The sequence below is a fragment of the Elephas maximus genome, chromosome 1 (assembly GCF_024166365.1).
Source record: "Elephas maximus indicus isolate mEleMax1 chromosome 1, mEleMax1 primary haplotype, whole genome shotgun sequence".
Lineage (NCBI taxonomy): Eukaryota > Metazoa > Chordata > Mammalia > Proboscidea > Elephantidae > Elephas > Elephas maximus.
Genome location: NC_064819.1, coordinates 35,511,869 through 35,526,690, shown reverse-complemented (window position 1 = coordinate 35,526,690; position 14,822 = coordinate 35,511,869). Strand labels below are relative to the sequence as shown.

At 38.7% G+C, this 14,822-nt stretch overlaps 1 protein-coding gene across 1 annotated transcript in view; it reads right to left on the bottom strand.

The window, feature by feature from the left end:
• Window positions 1-465: 465 nt before the first annotated feature.
• Window positions 466-14,822, bottom strand: part of GNB4 (G protein subunit beta 4) — a 65,450-nt gene continuing 51,093 nt past the window's right edge. The window contains 6 exon segments of the mRNA XM_049882067.1: window positions 466-572; window positions 11,633-11,753; window positions 11,756-11,851; window positions 12,313-12,514; window positions 12,622-12,688; window positions 14,097-14,259. Of these exon segments, the coding sequence (XP_049738024.1) occupies window positions 466-572; window positions 11,633-11,753; window positions 11,756-11,851; window positions 12,313-12,514; window positions 12,622-12,688; window positions 14,097-14,259 (756 nt within the window).

Sequence of the window (14,822 nt, the reverse complement as noted above, 5' to 3'; positions counted from 1 at the left end):
CAAATGTAAGTACCACTTCCACCTATTACTGTGCCTAGTTCTTCCATTATAAAGCTCAGAACTGTGACAGTTCTTGTGTATACGAAGTTACCAATGAAGTTCTTTAAAAATGCAAATACATACAATCAAACATGATAGAGGCTGCGATAACATGTACATTCTGTTCTAACATGTACATTCTGTTCTATACAAAATAAAAAATTAGACTTGAGGACAAGCAAAAATTCAAGGCTAAATTAACCAAACTCCTCAAATTAATGCACTGGGGCCCTTTTGATCTTAGCAAGCACCTTTGCTTTTTTTTTTTTTTTTTTGTAGTTTACTGAAAGTTTCTTTTTGTATATAATAATCTCAATAGAAAAATGTTCACCTGCAAATACAAGGCAGAATTTTTTTTCACAGCTATAGGCTGTAGCATTGATTTCTCCAGGTACCAACGGAGAACAGAAAATATGTACAACACTGTTAATTCCAGATTCGAAGAAAACTGTCTCAAGAGCCTGTTGCCACAGCCATGCCATCATCAGTTACACCTAAACAGCTGACATGGTTGTCATGACCAGCAAGGACACCTGGAAAAAAAAGAGGTTGAGTAAAAAGTCTGCAGAGTTTTAGAATTAAACAAGTATATACATAAGCGATCAACAGAGCAGTGCTTAAAAACTAACAGGTTTTTCTGAGGGGGAAAATGGAGGGTCAGAAGCAAGCTGAACATGTACTTCAAAATACTTAAAATTTTTACGATGTGCATCAATTCGTGTTTTTAATTTTGAAATGTTATTTTATGATTAAGTTTTCTTACATCTAGGAAAACGTAGAATTTTATTCTACATCTCTAGTAAGTTCATTCTATATCACAGTCAAAATTTTGCTACTGAGCTATGCTATTTTCTCTAAAACAAAAACAAAAATTTAAATGACGTTCAGTGAAACAGTCTTTTACCAAAAAAAAAAAAAGGAACCACAAAAACATAAGAATGAACTTGTCTTACATCACCACTTCCAAAAAGACCAACATAATTTATTTACTTTCTTCTGCTAACCATCAAACACTGGAATGACCGGGACAGATAAATCATTGTGGATTATAACTTCCTGAAACCTTCAACACATCTGGTTTTAGTTTATTTTGCATATTAAAGTTAAACTCACTTGGTATCTGACCACCACACAGGACAAAATACTACCAAATATCTGGGAGAAAACTGAGAAATGTAAAAGGTAAAAGAAAAAGTTATTGTTGTTTTTAGGTGCCATCAAGTCGATTTCAACTCATAGAGGCTCCATGTGACAAAGAAGAAAACAGAACATATCAATTTCTCAAGAATGTTTTCTTCAATATATTGTGTTTGACTCTGAATCACCTCTCTATATAATGAAGCACATCATTTTCACTCAGTCTCAGGAAGAGAAGATTATCTTGTCTAACCATTAATATTCCCCACAGTACCTCCCGTACGACAAATTTTTGCAACGGGAAAGTTTCCCACTACGGGTTAAAATAACAAAACTGAATATTGTTGCTAAATACTCCAAGTTGCACTGGAGATGAGAATTAATTAGCAATTCACACATCAAGATTCAACCAGGAGGCAAAAGTTCCATTTGAGCAAACTTGAAGTTTGAAGTCAGCTAGAAACAAAGCAAAACTAAAATTCAGGCACACGTTAAAAACGTGGAAGACAAACACATTTTGTCATGTCGTTGTTGGTAGTTGCCATCGCGTTGGCTTCGACTCATAGCAATCCCATGTTGAGTAGACATGCCCCATAAGGTTTCCAAGCAGAGGCTGGAACTGCCAACCTTTTGGTTAGCAGCCGAGCTCTTAACCACTCCACCAGGGCTCCCAATTTTGTCATAGATACTAACAAGTGATTCAATCCAGGCAGAACACCTAACGCCTTAAAAAAAAGCAATTGGCTTTGGGCAACAGGATATTTCCAAAAATCAACCTGTACAAAACTCAAGTTTTCTGCAGTTTCTTAAGAGTCAGAAAATAACCCCTGGGAACACTGATATTGCCTCCACTCCCTAGAAACACAACAACCTTACGGGGCTCTAAAGGGGCACAAACCCACAAGGACTGTGACAACATGAGGGCAGGTGATGGCAACAAAATTTTATAAGCTGGATGGTGGTAACCGAGTTAGTGGATCCCAAAATGCTGAATTCAAAGCCAAAGATCTGGTAAGCCAAGAAACAAAATTATACTGCAGAACCCCCAAAAGTGTCAGACACTACTGGAACCAGGTATCTTTGGAACCAGGTAGGGGCAAAGTAGGGCTAAAATAAGACTGCATTAGAAGGTGATCAGAATCAAACTATACTGCACTGTGGCGTAAGACTAGAGATTTATTTGCCAGAGCAAGAAAAACAGGATGTCTTGCCTGGGGGAAAGTAGACATAGCTGAGACTGGTGAAACTGTGCTGAAATGGAAACTAAAGAAAGTTTACTTGCTAATTGTTCTCCCTTCCCCCCACCCCCCAATACACACACTTTCCTTCTGAAATCAGCCTCTGAACTCTGGCAGCCAGCTTAGACACTCCACGTAGGAAGGCCCATCTCAGGGGACTATGACTAGCCCAGGGAAAAAAGACCTTAAGATATACCAGGGGCTCCCCAGTGAAAGAAAGCCTGGTCAGATAGCACTTCAGTTAGGCCTACAGTCAATATGCCCCAACCAAGTGCAGAAAGCTTTCAAATATTTTTAGCGCCCACTCTTAAATGAATAAATAGCTAAGAGTCATAGGCTTTTGAAGAAACACTTCAAAAATAAAGACTGGAAATGAAGTCAGTAAACAGGAGGAAAAAAAAAAGCAACTTGGAAGACACAATAAAGTGCTGAAAGGAGAAAACTTTTAAAAAAAATTATCATTAATAACCTCAAAGAAACAAAAGACTACATTCATGAAAAAAGAATGGGTACCATAAAAAATAAAGACCAAAATAGCTCTCAAAAAGATGATAGAAAAATAAAAAAGCAAAACTTAACAGAAAGGCTGAAGGAAAAGGTGAGGATTTCTCCCAGAACATACAGCAAAAAAAGACACACATGGAGAATAGAAGAAAATACAATAAAGTCAAAGGACTAGTCTAGGAGGTCCAACATAAAAATAACCGAAGTTCCAGAAGAGAAAAATACCGATAGAAAAATTTGCAAAAAAATAAACGATAGAAAAATTTGCAAAGAAATAAGCCCCCCAAATTTTCCAGTACTGCAAGGTCCGAGTTTCTAGATTGAGAGGGTCCACTGGATCCCCAGCATAGTGAATGAAATATCATATACCACAACTAGCAGAAAGCCTGAGGATGAACCAGTGAGAAGTACAGAGAAAACAAAAAATAAACCAAAAATTGACTTAACTCCAGAAAGTATCTATTTAAAAAGCTGGAAAGCAAAAGAGAAAACCCTGGTGTGTAGTGGTTAAGTGCTATGACCACTAACCAAAAGGTTGGCAGTTCAAATCCACCAGGCGCTCCTTGAAAATGCTGTGGGACAGTTCCACTCTGTCCTGTAGGTTCGCTATAAGTCGGGATAGACTTGACAGAACAGGTTTGGTTTTGGTTTTTGGTTATAGCAAAACAAGTCATAGTATACCTCATGACTCAGTAGTAAATACTTTTTATGTAAACAGTGAGTGTTGTTCTAAACAAAACGGTATACGCCTATATGGGGAAAAGGAGGCTTGAGGCGCACTAGTTAAAAGGTTAGAACCCACCCAGTGCCTCCGCGGGAGAAAGACGGTGCTGTCTGCTTCTGTAAAATATTTACAGCCTTGGAAACCCTGTGGGGCAGTTCTACTCTGTCCAGTCAGAATCAACTAGATGGCAGTGGGTTTGGGTTGTATACAGGAAAAAATGCAGGATGGGAAGGATGTGGCTGTGGTTGGAGACAGAGATGTTCAAGAAAGAAAGCAAACCCTCATCTTCCAGAAGTTATTAACAGATAACCTAAAACTTAAACAAAAAAATCAAATAGCAGCAATAAAACAAAAAGAACACACTGCTGAGGAGTTGATCCTGACCCACAGTGACCCTACAGGACAGAGTAAAACTGCCCTATAGGGTTTTCAAGGCTGTAAATCTTTATGGAAGCAGACTGCCACATCTTTCTCCCACAGAGTGGGACTGGTTAGCAGTCAAACGCTTTAACCACTGTTCCACGAGGGCTCAGGAGCAGCAATACAGGCATGTTATTTAAGATATGAAAATAAATTCCAAAAAAAGTCAAAAGTAGCTGCCTTTGGGAGGAGAAAAATACACGTTGGAGTCAGAGGACTGCTGTTTTTTGTTAACAAGGCATGAATAACCATTTTATTCCTTAAACTATGTATAAGTAAAAATTTAATTTTTTTTAAATTTAAACATTACATTAAGTTTTTTTTTTATAATAACTTTTATTAAGCTTCAAGTGAACGTTTACAAATCCAATCAGTCTGTCACATATAAGTTTACATACATCTCACTCCCTACTCCCACTTACTCTCCCCGTCTTGAGTCAGCCCTTTCAGTCTCTCCTTTCTTGACAGTTTTGCCGGCTTCCCTCTCTCTCTATCCTCCCATCCCCCCTCCAGACAAGAGTTGCCAACACAATCTCAAGTGTCCACCTGATATAATTAGCTCACTCTTCATCAGCGTCTCTCTCCCACCCGCTGACCAGTCCCTTTCAATTCTGATGAGTTGTCTTCGGGGATGGTTCCTGTCCTGTGTCAACTGAAGGTCTGGGGACCATGGCCGCTGGGATTCCTCCAGTCTCAGTCAGACCATTAAGTTTGGTCTTCTTATGAGAATTTGGGGTCTGCATCCCACTGATCTCCTGCTCCCTCAGGGGTCCTCTGCTGAGCTCCCTGTCAGGGCAGTCATCGATTGTGGCCGGGCACCAACTAGTTCTTCTGGTCTCAGGATGATGTAGGTCTCTGGTTCATGTGGCCCTGTCTCTTGGGCTCTTAGTTGTCATGTGGGCTTGGTGTTCTTCATTTTCCTTTGCTCCAGGTGGGTTGAGACCAATTGCTGCATCTTAGATGGCTGCTTGTTAGCATTTAAGACCCCAGATGCCACATTTCAAAGTGGGATGCAGAATGATTTCATAATAGAATTATTTTGCCAATTGACTTAGAAGTCCCCGCAAACCATGTTCCCCAGACCCCCGCGCTTGCTCCGCTGAGCTTTGAAGCATTCATTTTATCCTGGAAACTTCTTTGCTTTTGGTCCAGTCCAATTGAGCTGACCTTCCATGTATTGAGTGTTGTCTTTCCCTTCACCTAAAGCAGTTCTTATCTACTGATTAATCAATAAAAAAAACCCTCTCCCACCCTCCCTCCCTCCCCCCCTCGTAACCACAAAAGTATGTGTTCTTCTCAGGTTTACTATTTCTCAAGATCTTATAATAGTGGTCTTATACAATATTTGTCCTTTTGCCTCTGACTCATTTCGCTCAGCATAATGCCTTCCAGGTTCCTCCATGTTATGAAATGTTTCAGAGATTCGTCACTGTTCTTTATCGATGTGTAGTATTCCATTGTGTGAATATACCACAATTTATTTACCCATTCATCCGTTGATGGACACCTTGGTTGCTTCCAACTTTTTGCTATTGTAAACAGAGCTGCAATAAACATGGGTGTGCATATATCTGTTTGTATGAAGGCTCTTGTATCTCTAGGGTATATTCCTAGGAGTGGGATTTCTGGGTTGTATGGTAGTTCTATTTCTAACTGTTTAAGATAACGCCAGATAGATTTCCAAAGTGGTTGTACCATTTTACATTCCCACCAGCAGTGTATGAGAGTTCCAATCTCTCCGCAGCCTCTCCAACATTTATTATTTTGTGTTTTTTGGATTAATGCCAGCCTTGCTGGTGTGAGATGGAATCTCATCGTAGTTTTAATTTGCATTTCTCTAATGGCTAATGATCGAGAGCATTTTCTCATGTATCTGTTGGCTGCCTGAATATCTTCTTTAGAGAAATGTGTGTTCATATCCTTTGCCCACTTCTTGATTGGGTTGTTTGTCTTTTTGTGGTTGAGTTTTGACAGAATCATGTAGATTTTAGAGATCAGGCGCTGGTCGGAGATGTCATAACTGAAAATTCTTTCCCAATCTGTAGGTGGTCTTTTTACTCTTTTGGTGAAGTCTTTAGATGAGCATAGGTGTTTGATTTTTAGGAGCTCCCAGTTATCGGGTTTCTCTTCATCATTTTTAGTAATGTTTTGTATTCTGTTTATACCTTGTATTAGGGCTCCTAGGGTTGTCCCAATTTTTTCTTCCATGATCTTTATCGTTTTAGTCTTTATGTTTAGGTCTTTGATCCACTTGGAGTTAGTTTTTGTGCATGGTGTGAGGTATGGGTCCTGTTTCATTTTTTTGCAAAGGGATATCCAGTTATGCCAGCACCATTTGTTAAAAAGGCTATCTTTTCCCCAGTTAATTGACACTCGTCCTTTGTGAAATATCAGCTGCTCATACGTGGATGGATCTATGTCTGGGTTCTCAATTCTGTTCCATTGGTCTATGTGTCTGTTGTTGTACCAATACCAGGCTGTTTTGACTACTGTGGCTGTATAATAGGTTCTGAAGTCAGGTAAGGTGAGGCCTCCCACTTTCTTCTTCTTTTTCAGTAGTGCTTTGCTTATCCGGGGCTTCTTTCCCTTCCATATGAAATTGGTGATTTGTTTCTCTATCCCCTTAAAATATGACATTGGAATTTGGATCGGAAGTGCGTTAAATGTATAGATGGCTTTTGGTAGAATAGACATTTTTACTATGTTAAGTCTTCCTATCCATGAGCAAGGTATGTTTTTCCACTTAAGTATGTCCTTTTGAATTTCTTGTAGTAGAGCTTTGTAGTTTTCTTTGTATAGGTCTTTTACATCCTTGGTAAGATTTATTCCTAAGTATCTTATCTTCTTGGGGGCTACTGTGAATGGTATTGATTTGGTTATTTCCTCTTCGGTGTTCTTTTTGTTGATGTAGAGGAATCCAAGTGATTTTTGTATGTTTATTTTATAACCTGAGACTCTGCCAAACTCTTCTATTAGTTTCAGTAGTTTTCTGGAGGATTCCTTAGGGTTTTCTGTGTATATAATCATGTCATCTGCAAATACTGATAACTTTACTTCTTCCTTGCCAATCCGGATACCTTTTATTTCTTTGTCTAGCCTGATTGCCCTGGCTAAGACTTCCAACACGATGTTGAATAAGAGCGGTGATAAAGGGCATCCTTGTCTGGTTCCCGTTCTCAAGGGAAATGCTTTCAGGTTCTCTCCATTTAGAGTGATATTGGCTGTTGGCTTTGCATAGATGCCCTTTATTATGTTGAGGAATTTTCCTTCAATTCCTATTTTGGTAAGAGTTTTTATCATGAATGGGTGTTGGACTTTGTCAAATGCCTTTTCTGCATCAATTGATAAGATCATGTGGTTTTTGTCTTTTGTTTTATTTATGTGATGGATTACATTAATGGTTTTTCTGATATTAAAGCAGCCTTGCATACCTGGTATAAATCCCACTTGATCAGGGTGAATTATTTTTTTGATGTGTCGTTGGATTCTATTGGCTAGAATTTTGTTGAGGATTTTTGCATCAATGTTCATGAGGGATATAGGTCTATAATTTTCTTTTTTTGTAATGTCTTTACCTGGTTTTGGTATCAGGGAGATGGTGGCTTCATAGAATGAGTTGGGTAGTATTCCGTCATTTTCTATGCTTTGGAATACCTTTAGTAGTAGTGGTGTTAACTCTTCTCTGAAAATTTGGTAGAACTCTGCAGTGAAGCCATCCGGGCCAGGACTTTTTTTTGTTGGGAGTTTTTTGATTACCGTTTCAATCTCTTTTTTTGTTATGGGTCTATTTAGTTGTTCTACTTCTGAATGTGTTAGTTTAGGTAGGTAGTGTTTTTCCAGGAATTCATCCATTTCTTCTAGGTTTTCAAATTTGTTAGAGTACAATTTTTCATAATAATCTGAAATGATTCTTTTAATTTCATTTGGTTCTGTTGTGATGTGGTCCTTCTCATTTCTTATTCGGGTTATTTGTTTCCTTTCCTGTATTTCTTTAGTCAGTCTAGCCAATGGTTTATCAATTTTGTTAATTTTTTCAAAGAACCAGCTTTTGGCTTTGTTAATTCTTTCAATTGTTTTTCTGTTCTCTAATTCATTTAGTTCAGCTCTAATTTTTATTATTTGTTTTCTTCTGGTGCCTGATGGATTCTTTTGTTGCTCACTTTCTATTTGTTCAAGTTGTAGGGACAGTTCTCTGATTTTGGCTCTTTCTTCTTTTTGTATCTGTGCATTTATCGATATACATTGGCCTCTGAGCACTGCTTTTGCTGTGTCCCAGAGGTTTTGATAGGAAGTATTTTCATTCTCGTTGCTTTCTATGAATTTCCTTATTCCCTCCTTGATGTCTTCTATAACCCAGTCTTTTTTCAGGAGGGTATTGTTCATTTTCCAAGTATTTGATTTCTTTTCCCTCGTTTTTCTGTTATTGATCTCTAGTTTTATTGCCTTGTGGTCTGAGAAGATGCTTTGTAATATTTCGATGTTTTGGACTCTGCAAAGGTTTGTTTTATGACCTAATATGTGGTCTATTCTAGAGAATGTTCCATGTGCGCTAGAAAAAAAAGTATAGTTTGTAGCAGTTGGGTGGAGAGTTCTGTATAAGTCAATGAGGTCAAGTTGGTTGATTGTTGTAATTAGATCTTCCGTGTCTCTGTTGAGCTTCTTACTGGATGTCCTGTCCTTCTCCGAAAGTGGTGTGTTGAAGTCTCCTACTATAATTGTGGAGGTATCTATCTCACTTTTCAGTTCTGTTAAAATTTGATTTATGTATCTTGCAGCCCTGTCATTGGGTGCGTAAATATTTAATATGGTTATGTTTTCCTGATCAATTGTCCCTTTTATCATTATATAGTGTCCTTCTTTATCCTTTGTGGTGGATTTAAGTCTAAAGTCTATTTTGTCAGAAATTAATATTGCTACTCCTCTTCTTTTTTGCTTATTGTTTGCTTGATATACTTTTTTCCATCCTTTGAGTTTTAGTTTGTTTGTGTCTCTAAGTCTAAGGTGTGTCTCTTGTAGGCAGCATATAGATGGATCGTGTTTCTTTATCCAGTCTGTGACTCTCTGTCTCTTTATTGGTGCATTTAGTCCATTTACATTCAGGGTAATTATAGATAAATAAGTTTTTAGTGCTGTCATTTTGATGCCTTTTTATGTGTGTTGTTGACAATTTCATTTTTCCACATACTTTTTTGTGCTGAGGCGTTTTTCTTAGTAAATTGTGAGATCCTCATTTTCATAGTGTTTGACTTTATGTTAGTTGAGTCGTTACGTTTTTCTTGGTTTTTGTCTTGAGTTATAGAGTTGTTATACCTTTTTGTGGTTACCTCATTATATACCCCTATTTTTCTAAGTAAAAACCTAACTTGTATTGTTCTATATCACCTTGTATCACTCTCCATATGGCAGTTCAATGCCTCCTGTATTTAGTCCCTCTTTTTGATTATTGTGATCTTTTACCTATTGACTTCCATGATTCCCTGTTATGTGTATTTTTTTTTTAATTAATCTTAATTTGTTTGTTTTTGTGATTTCCCTATTTGAGTTGATATCAGGACGTTCTGTTTTGTGACCTTGTGTTGTGCTGATATCTGATATTATTGGTTCTCTGACCAAACAATATCCTTTAGTATTTCTTGTAGCTTTGGTTTGGTTTTTGCAAATTCTCTAAACTTGTGTTTGCCTGTAAATATCTTAATTTCGCCTTCATATTTGAGAGAGAGTTTTGCTGGATATATGATCCTTGGTTGGCAGTTTTTCTCCTTCAGTGTTCTGTATATGTCGTCCCATTCCCTTCTTGCCTGCATGGTTTCTGCTGAGTAGTCAGAACATATTCTTATTGATTCTCCCTTGAAGGAAACCTTTCTTTTCTCCCTGGCTGCTTTTAAAATTTTCTGTTTATCTTTGGTTTTGGTGAGTTTGATGATAATATGTCTTGGTGTTTTTCTTTTTGTATCAATCTTAAATGGGGTTCGATGAGCATCTTGGATAGATATCCTTTCGTCTTTCATGATGTCAGGGAAGTTTTCTGTCAGGAGTTCTTCAACTATTTTCTCTGTGTTTTCTGTCCCCCCTCCCTGTTCTGGGACTCCAATCACCCGCAGGTTATCCTTCTTGATAGAATCCCACATAATTCTTAGGGTTTCTTCATTTTTTTTAATTCTTTTATCTGATTTTTTTTCAGCTATGTTGGTGTTGATTCCCTGGTCCTCCAGATGTCCCAGTCTGCATTCTAATTGCTCGAGTCTGCTCCTCTGACTTCCTAGTGTGTTGTCTAATTCTGTTATTTTATTGTTAATCTTTTGGATTTCTACATGTTGTCTCTCTATGGATTCTTGCAACTTATTAATTTTTCCAGTATGTTCTTGAATAATCTTTTTGAGTTCTTCAACAGTTTTATCAGTGTGTTCCTTGGCTTTTTCTGCAGATATCCTAATTTCATTTGTGATATCATTAAGCATTCTGTAAATTAGTTTTTTATATTCTGTATCTGATAATTCCAAAATTGTATCTTCATTTGGGAAAGATTTTGATTCTTTTGTTTGGGGGGTTGGAGAAGCTGTCACGGTCTGCTTCTTTAAGTGGTTTGATATGGATTGTTGTCTCCGAGCCATCACTGGGAAACTAGTTTTTCCAGAAAATCCTCTAAAAAAAAATGCAGTCAGATCCCTATCAGAGTTCTCCCTCTGGCTCAGGCTATTCAGATGTTAATGAAGCCGCCTGCGTGCAGTCGAAATCCCTGCGGGACGGTTCCCCGGCTCGGATGCTGCTCTTTCTGCTCCAAGATCAGTCACTGCCTCCCGGGGACTTCTCCTACCGGCTGCGTCCCACGCCGCCCGTGGAACCGGCTGGTCCCCCTCCCGGGGTTAGTTCAGGGGGGTGGAGCAGGTCTCTGTGCTTGTGCCGTACCTGACTGGTACGCTGGCTCCAGGCTCTGGAAACAATCGCTGCTTCCCCGTATTAGTTCGTTCTCCGTCTCTAAATCTGTGTTTGTTGTTCAGGGTCGTAGATTATTATGTATGTGATCGATTCACTTGTTTTTCCGTGTCTTTGTTGTAAGAGGGATCCGAGGTAACGTCTGCCTAGTCCGCCATCTTGGCTCCGCCCTACATTAAGTTTTTATCAGTGACAGTCCCCAGTATGGCCTGACGTGCTCTGTAGTACTTTGGAACCTGCAGCAGAGAACTCAAAGTCTTCTAGGTCCTATCTCATACAAGGTCTGCTCCGAAAGATGATTCACAGCAGCAGAAAGGTTTCCTATCAGGCTAGAAAAGAGTGATTTAAAAAAAAAAATACTGAATCATATTTACTAAACTATATGCCAAAAATTACCAAACAAGTAAATACAGAGCTAGACGTTACTCTTTGGGAAACGGAAGTATAAATGTTAGTTTATGGACCATAGCTGCCCTCAAAGGATGACAACAACAAGGTGACCGAGAACCGCTTGGCTGCCATTTTCCACATCTCCAGCACGTGCATGGAGGCCCTGGAATACCGCAAGATGGAAACCTCTTCACGTTTCCTGACAAAACTGTAAGAAAATGAACCTAATGTGTACTTATTTACTAACCTGCACGATCTCCTTTTAGCGTGTACCATACATTACAATTGAAGTCATCATAACCAGCTAACAGGAGGCGCCCACTTTTTGAGAAAGCTACAGAAGTGATTCCACAGATAATATTGTCATGAAAGAATATAATAATAACTCTTGGTCTGCACGAAGGTCAAAGAGCCGGCAAGTGGTGTCATCAGAGCCAGTGGCAAAGGCATATCCGTTTGGAAAAAGCTAGAAAGAAAATCAGCAAACATTTATTCCATAGACATATACAAAGATCATGTAAGGCAGTGTAACAACAGACTTTGGGGTAAGAAAGATTTCCAACTTTATACTCTATACCGAAGAGCTGCCTTTTCCTTCCTGATTGTTCTCTCTTTGGGTTGTTCCCTCTGGCCCCAGAGATATGGGGCTTTTTTCTCAACTGAATACGTACACTGCTGCGTACATCCATGGCCTGCTTGTTTGTTCAAGCTGATCGATCTATCACTCTAATCTTGGAAATAAAACTTATTGTTCGCTTGCAAATAAAAACCTGTTTCCCTGACTAGAACGTTTATTACGTGGGGGTTCGTGTTATAAGAGCACATTGTTTATCAGAATCCTTGAAAGCAACTTGCTTTAAAAATCATGCTATGCGGCTCAACGCTCTAAACGCACAATCAGCTTCTCTGAGGAAGCTCTTCACTTACACTGACAGCATTAATGTCTGACACATGTCCAGTGAAGGACTGTCAACACATCCCATCTCGAATATCCCAGAGTCTGGAGGAGGCATCACAGGCACCAGAAACAAAAGTTCTCATATCAGGACTTAGAGAGAGACTCATCACATCTCCAGAATGACCAGGGAATGTGGTGGTCTGCTGGGCGGTTTCGATGTCCCATAAAGCACTATAATTAAAAATGGATAAACACACACTTAATGGCTATTATCTCTTATGTTAGTTCCTAGTGCCACACCTAACCCCCAAGTCAATGTTCTTCTGAAACAAACTTACCAAGCTGTATCTCCTGAACTTGTTACAATTTGGCTGTCATCTAAAAAATGGCAGCAGGACAAGTAGCCTACAGTGCAGAGAACAGCAAATTTTAGGATATCACTGATTGAATAACTCAATTAAAGTATAAAATAGTGAGATGTATTTTTAAAAATATAATACCTATCCACCAGCTGTTCTGTCAGTATAAGCTATAGTGCTACTTTTAATTACTTCAAACTGTAAGCTGTCTGCAACTACACTTTATCCAACAAACCCATCTTAGACACTTATTGGGCCAATGACATTGTGCTGGGTACTCTGAAAGTTATTAAGTTGAGTAATTCACTGCCACCTAAGACAATTACCTGTTGTTATCATTAGTTGCCACTGAGTCAATTTTGACTCACAGTGACCCTATAGGACAGAGTAGAGCTGCCTCATAGGGTTTCATAGGCTGTAAACTTCATGGGAGCTGGTCGCCACGTCTTTTCTCCCGTGGAGCCACTGGGTGGGTTCAAATTGCTAACATTTCAGTTAGCAGCCAAGCACTTAACCACTACGCCACCAGGGTGCCTTGACAATTCCCCAGGAGGGAGATATGCTCCTCTACACAAACAACTATGGTCTACAGCAGACTGTGTTAAGCACCTTGGAGAAATACGTAAGAAAGTGTTATGAGAAATTAGGACAGCAGCAGCGGGGAAGGCTTCATGAAAGATGTGGCTTCTGAAAGCTCAGCATTCATCATCGTTTCAACATATGGAAAGGGCAGGAAAAGGTCATTCCAGAGATGTGTGGAAGCATGGTCAAGTAGCACTGCCGAAGCCCAGAAGGGCAGAAACCAGAGCAACAATAAACTAGCACTGCTGAGCAAGCACTGTACTGCTGGACTATGGTGCACGCACTGCAAATCACACAACACACTATCACATAATGATAAATACTTCATGAATACATTCTTTTTTATTGTGGTAAAAATATATATAAAACATTTGCCATTTCAACACTTTTTAAGTGTACAATTCAGTGACATCAAATACGTTCATCATGTTGTACAACCATCACCACTGTTTCCAATTTTTTCCATCACCCATAACAGAAATTCAGTGTTTCCAAGCCATAAATATATTCTTAAAACATATTTTCAATTTTGTGATTGAGTACAGATGCCAAAATCTCTTAATTATATAGCAAAAGAAAATATGAAAAAATATATTTGCTTTCTTCTTGCATTTTTCATTATTGTTTGAATTCTTTGCAGTAAATTTAACATTTTTATAAAAATAGTCCAGCTATTTTTGAAAGAAAAATAAAATTATGATTACCACTTGCATGATTAAAAGTCATCACTGCTTCCCTGATGCACAGTAATTTCTACTCTCTCACTCAATACCCACCCCTTAGCCAGCTGAGAACAATTTGTAACTTGTTCTCCTTGACCAGCTTATTCTAAGAAGGGAATCTAAGGAAAGGATAACATTAGTGGAGCTCACCTGAGTGACCTGGTAACTCTCAGCTCACTCTCACATTTCCCTCTCTGGTTTTTAAGTTGTATATGGAGCAGATATTGTCCAATCCTCCACAAGCAACATAATTACCAGAGGGAGCATAGGCACAGGTCATCACCCACGAGGACCTCAGAGGAATCGCATGCATCTGCAGAACAAATGCCATGCACAAAGACTATTACTAAATAAAGATTAGGAAAACAATCACCAGGTTTTCAAACCTATTGGCACAGAAGCAAATACACTAAAAATTAAATCCTGCTATGAAGGATATACCAAATAAAATAAAGATGGCTATGGTTTGAGAACGTGAACAATGAAAAATAAAATACTAATCCACATTAAAATGCCTATTTTTTTTCCATACCATCAAATCATTTGAATTTAAAAAGTGTTCTTTTCAAGCTTGCAAGCAGCCATCTAAGATACAACTATTGGTCTCTTCCCATCTGGAGCAAAAGAGAATGAAAGAAACCAAAGACTCAATGAAGAAACTAGATCACAGGACTAACTGCCCACTGCCTCTTCTAGCCTGAGACCAAAAGTACTAGATGGTGCCCAGTTATCACTACCAACCATTCTGACCAAGAACACAATTGAAGGTCTTGGATGTAATGGGAGAAAAATGCCGAAAAAACCTCAAATTCCTCAAAAAGACCAGTCTTACGGGACTGATATAGACTAGAGGAACCCCCAAGACTATTGCCTTAA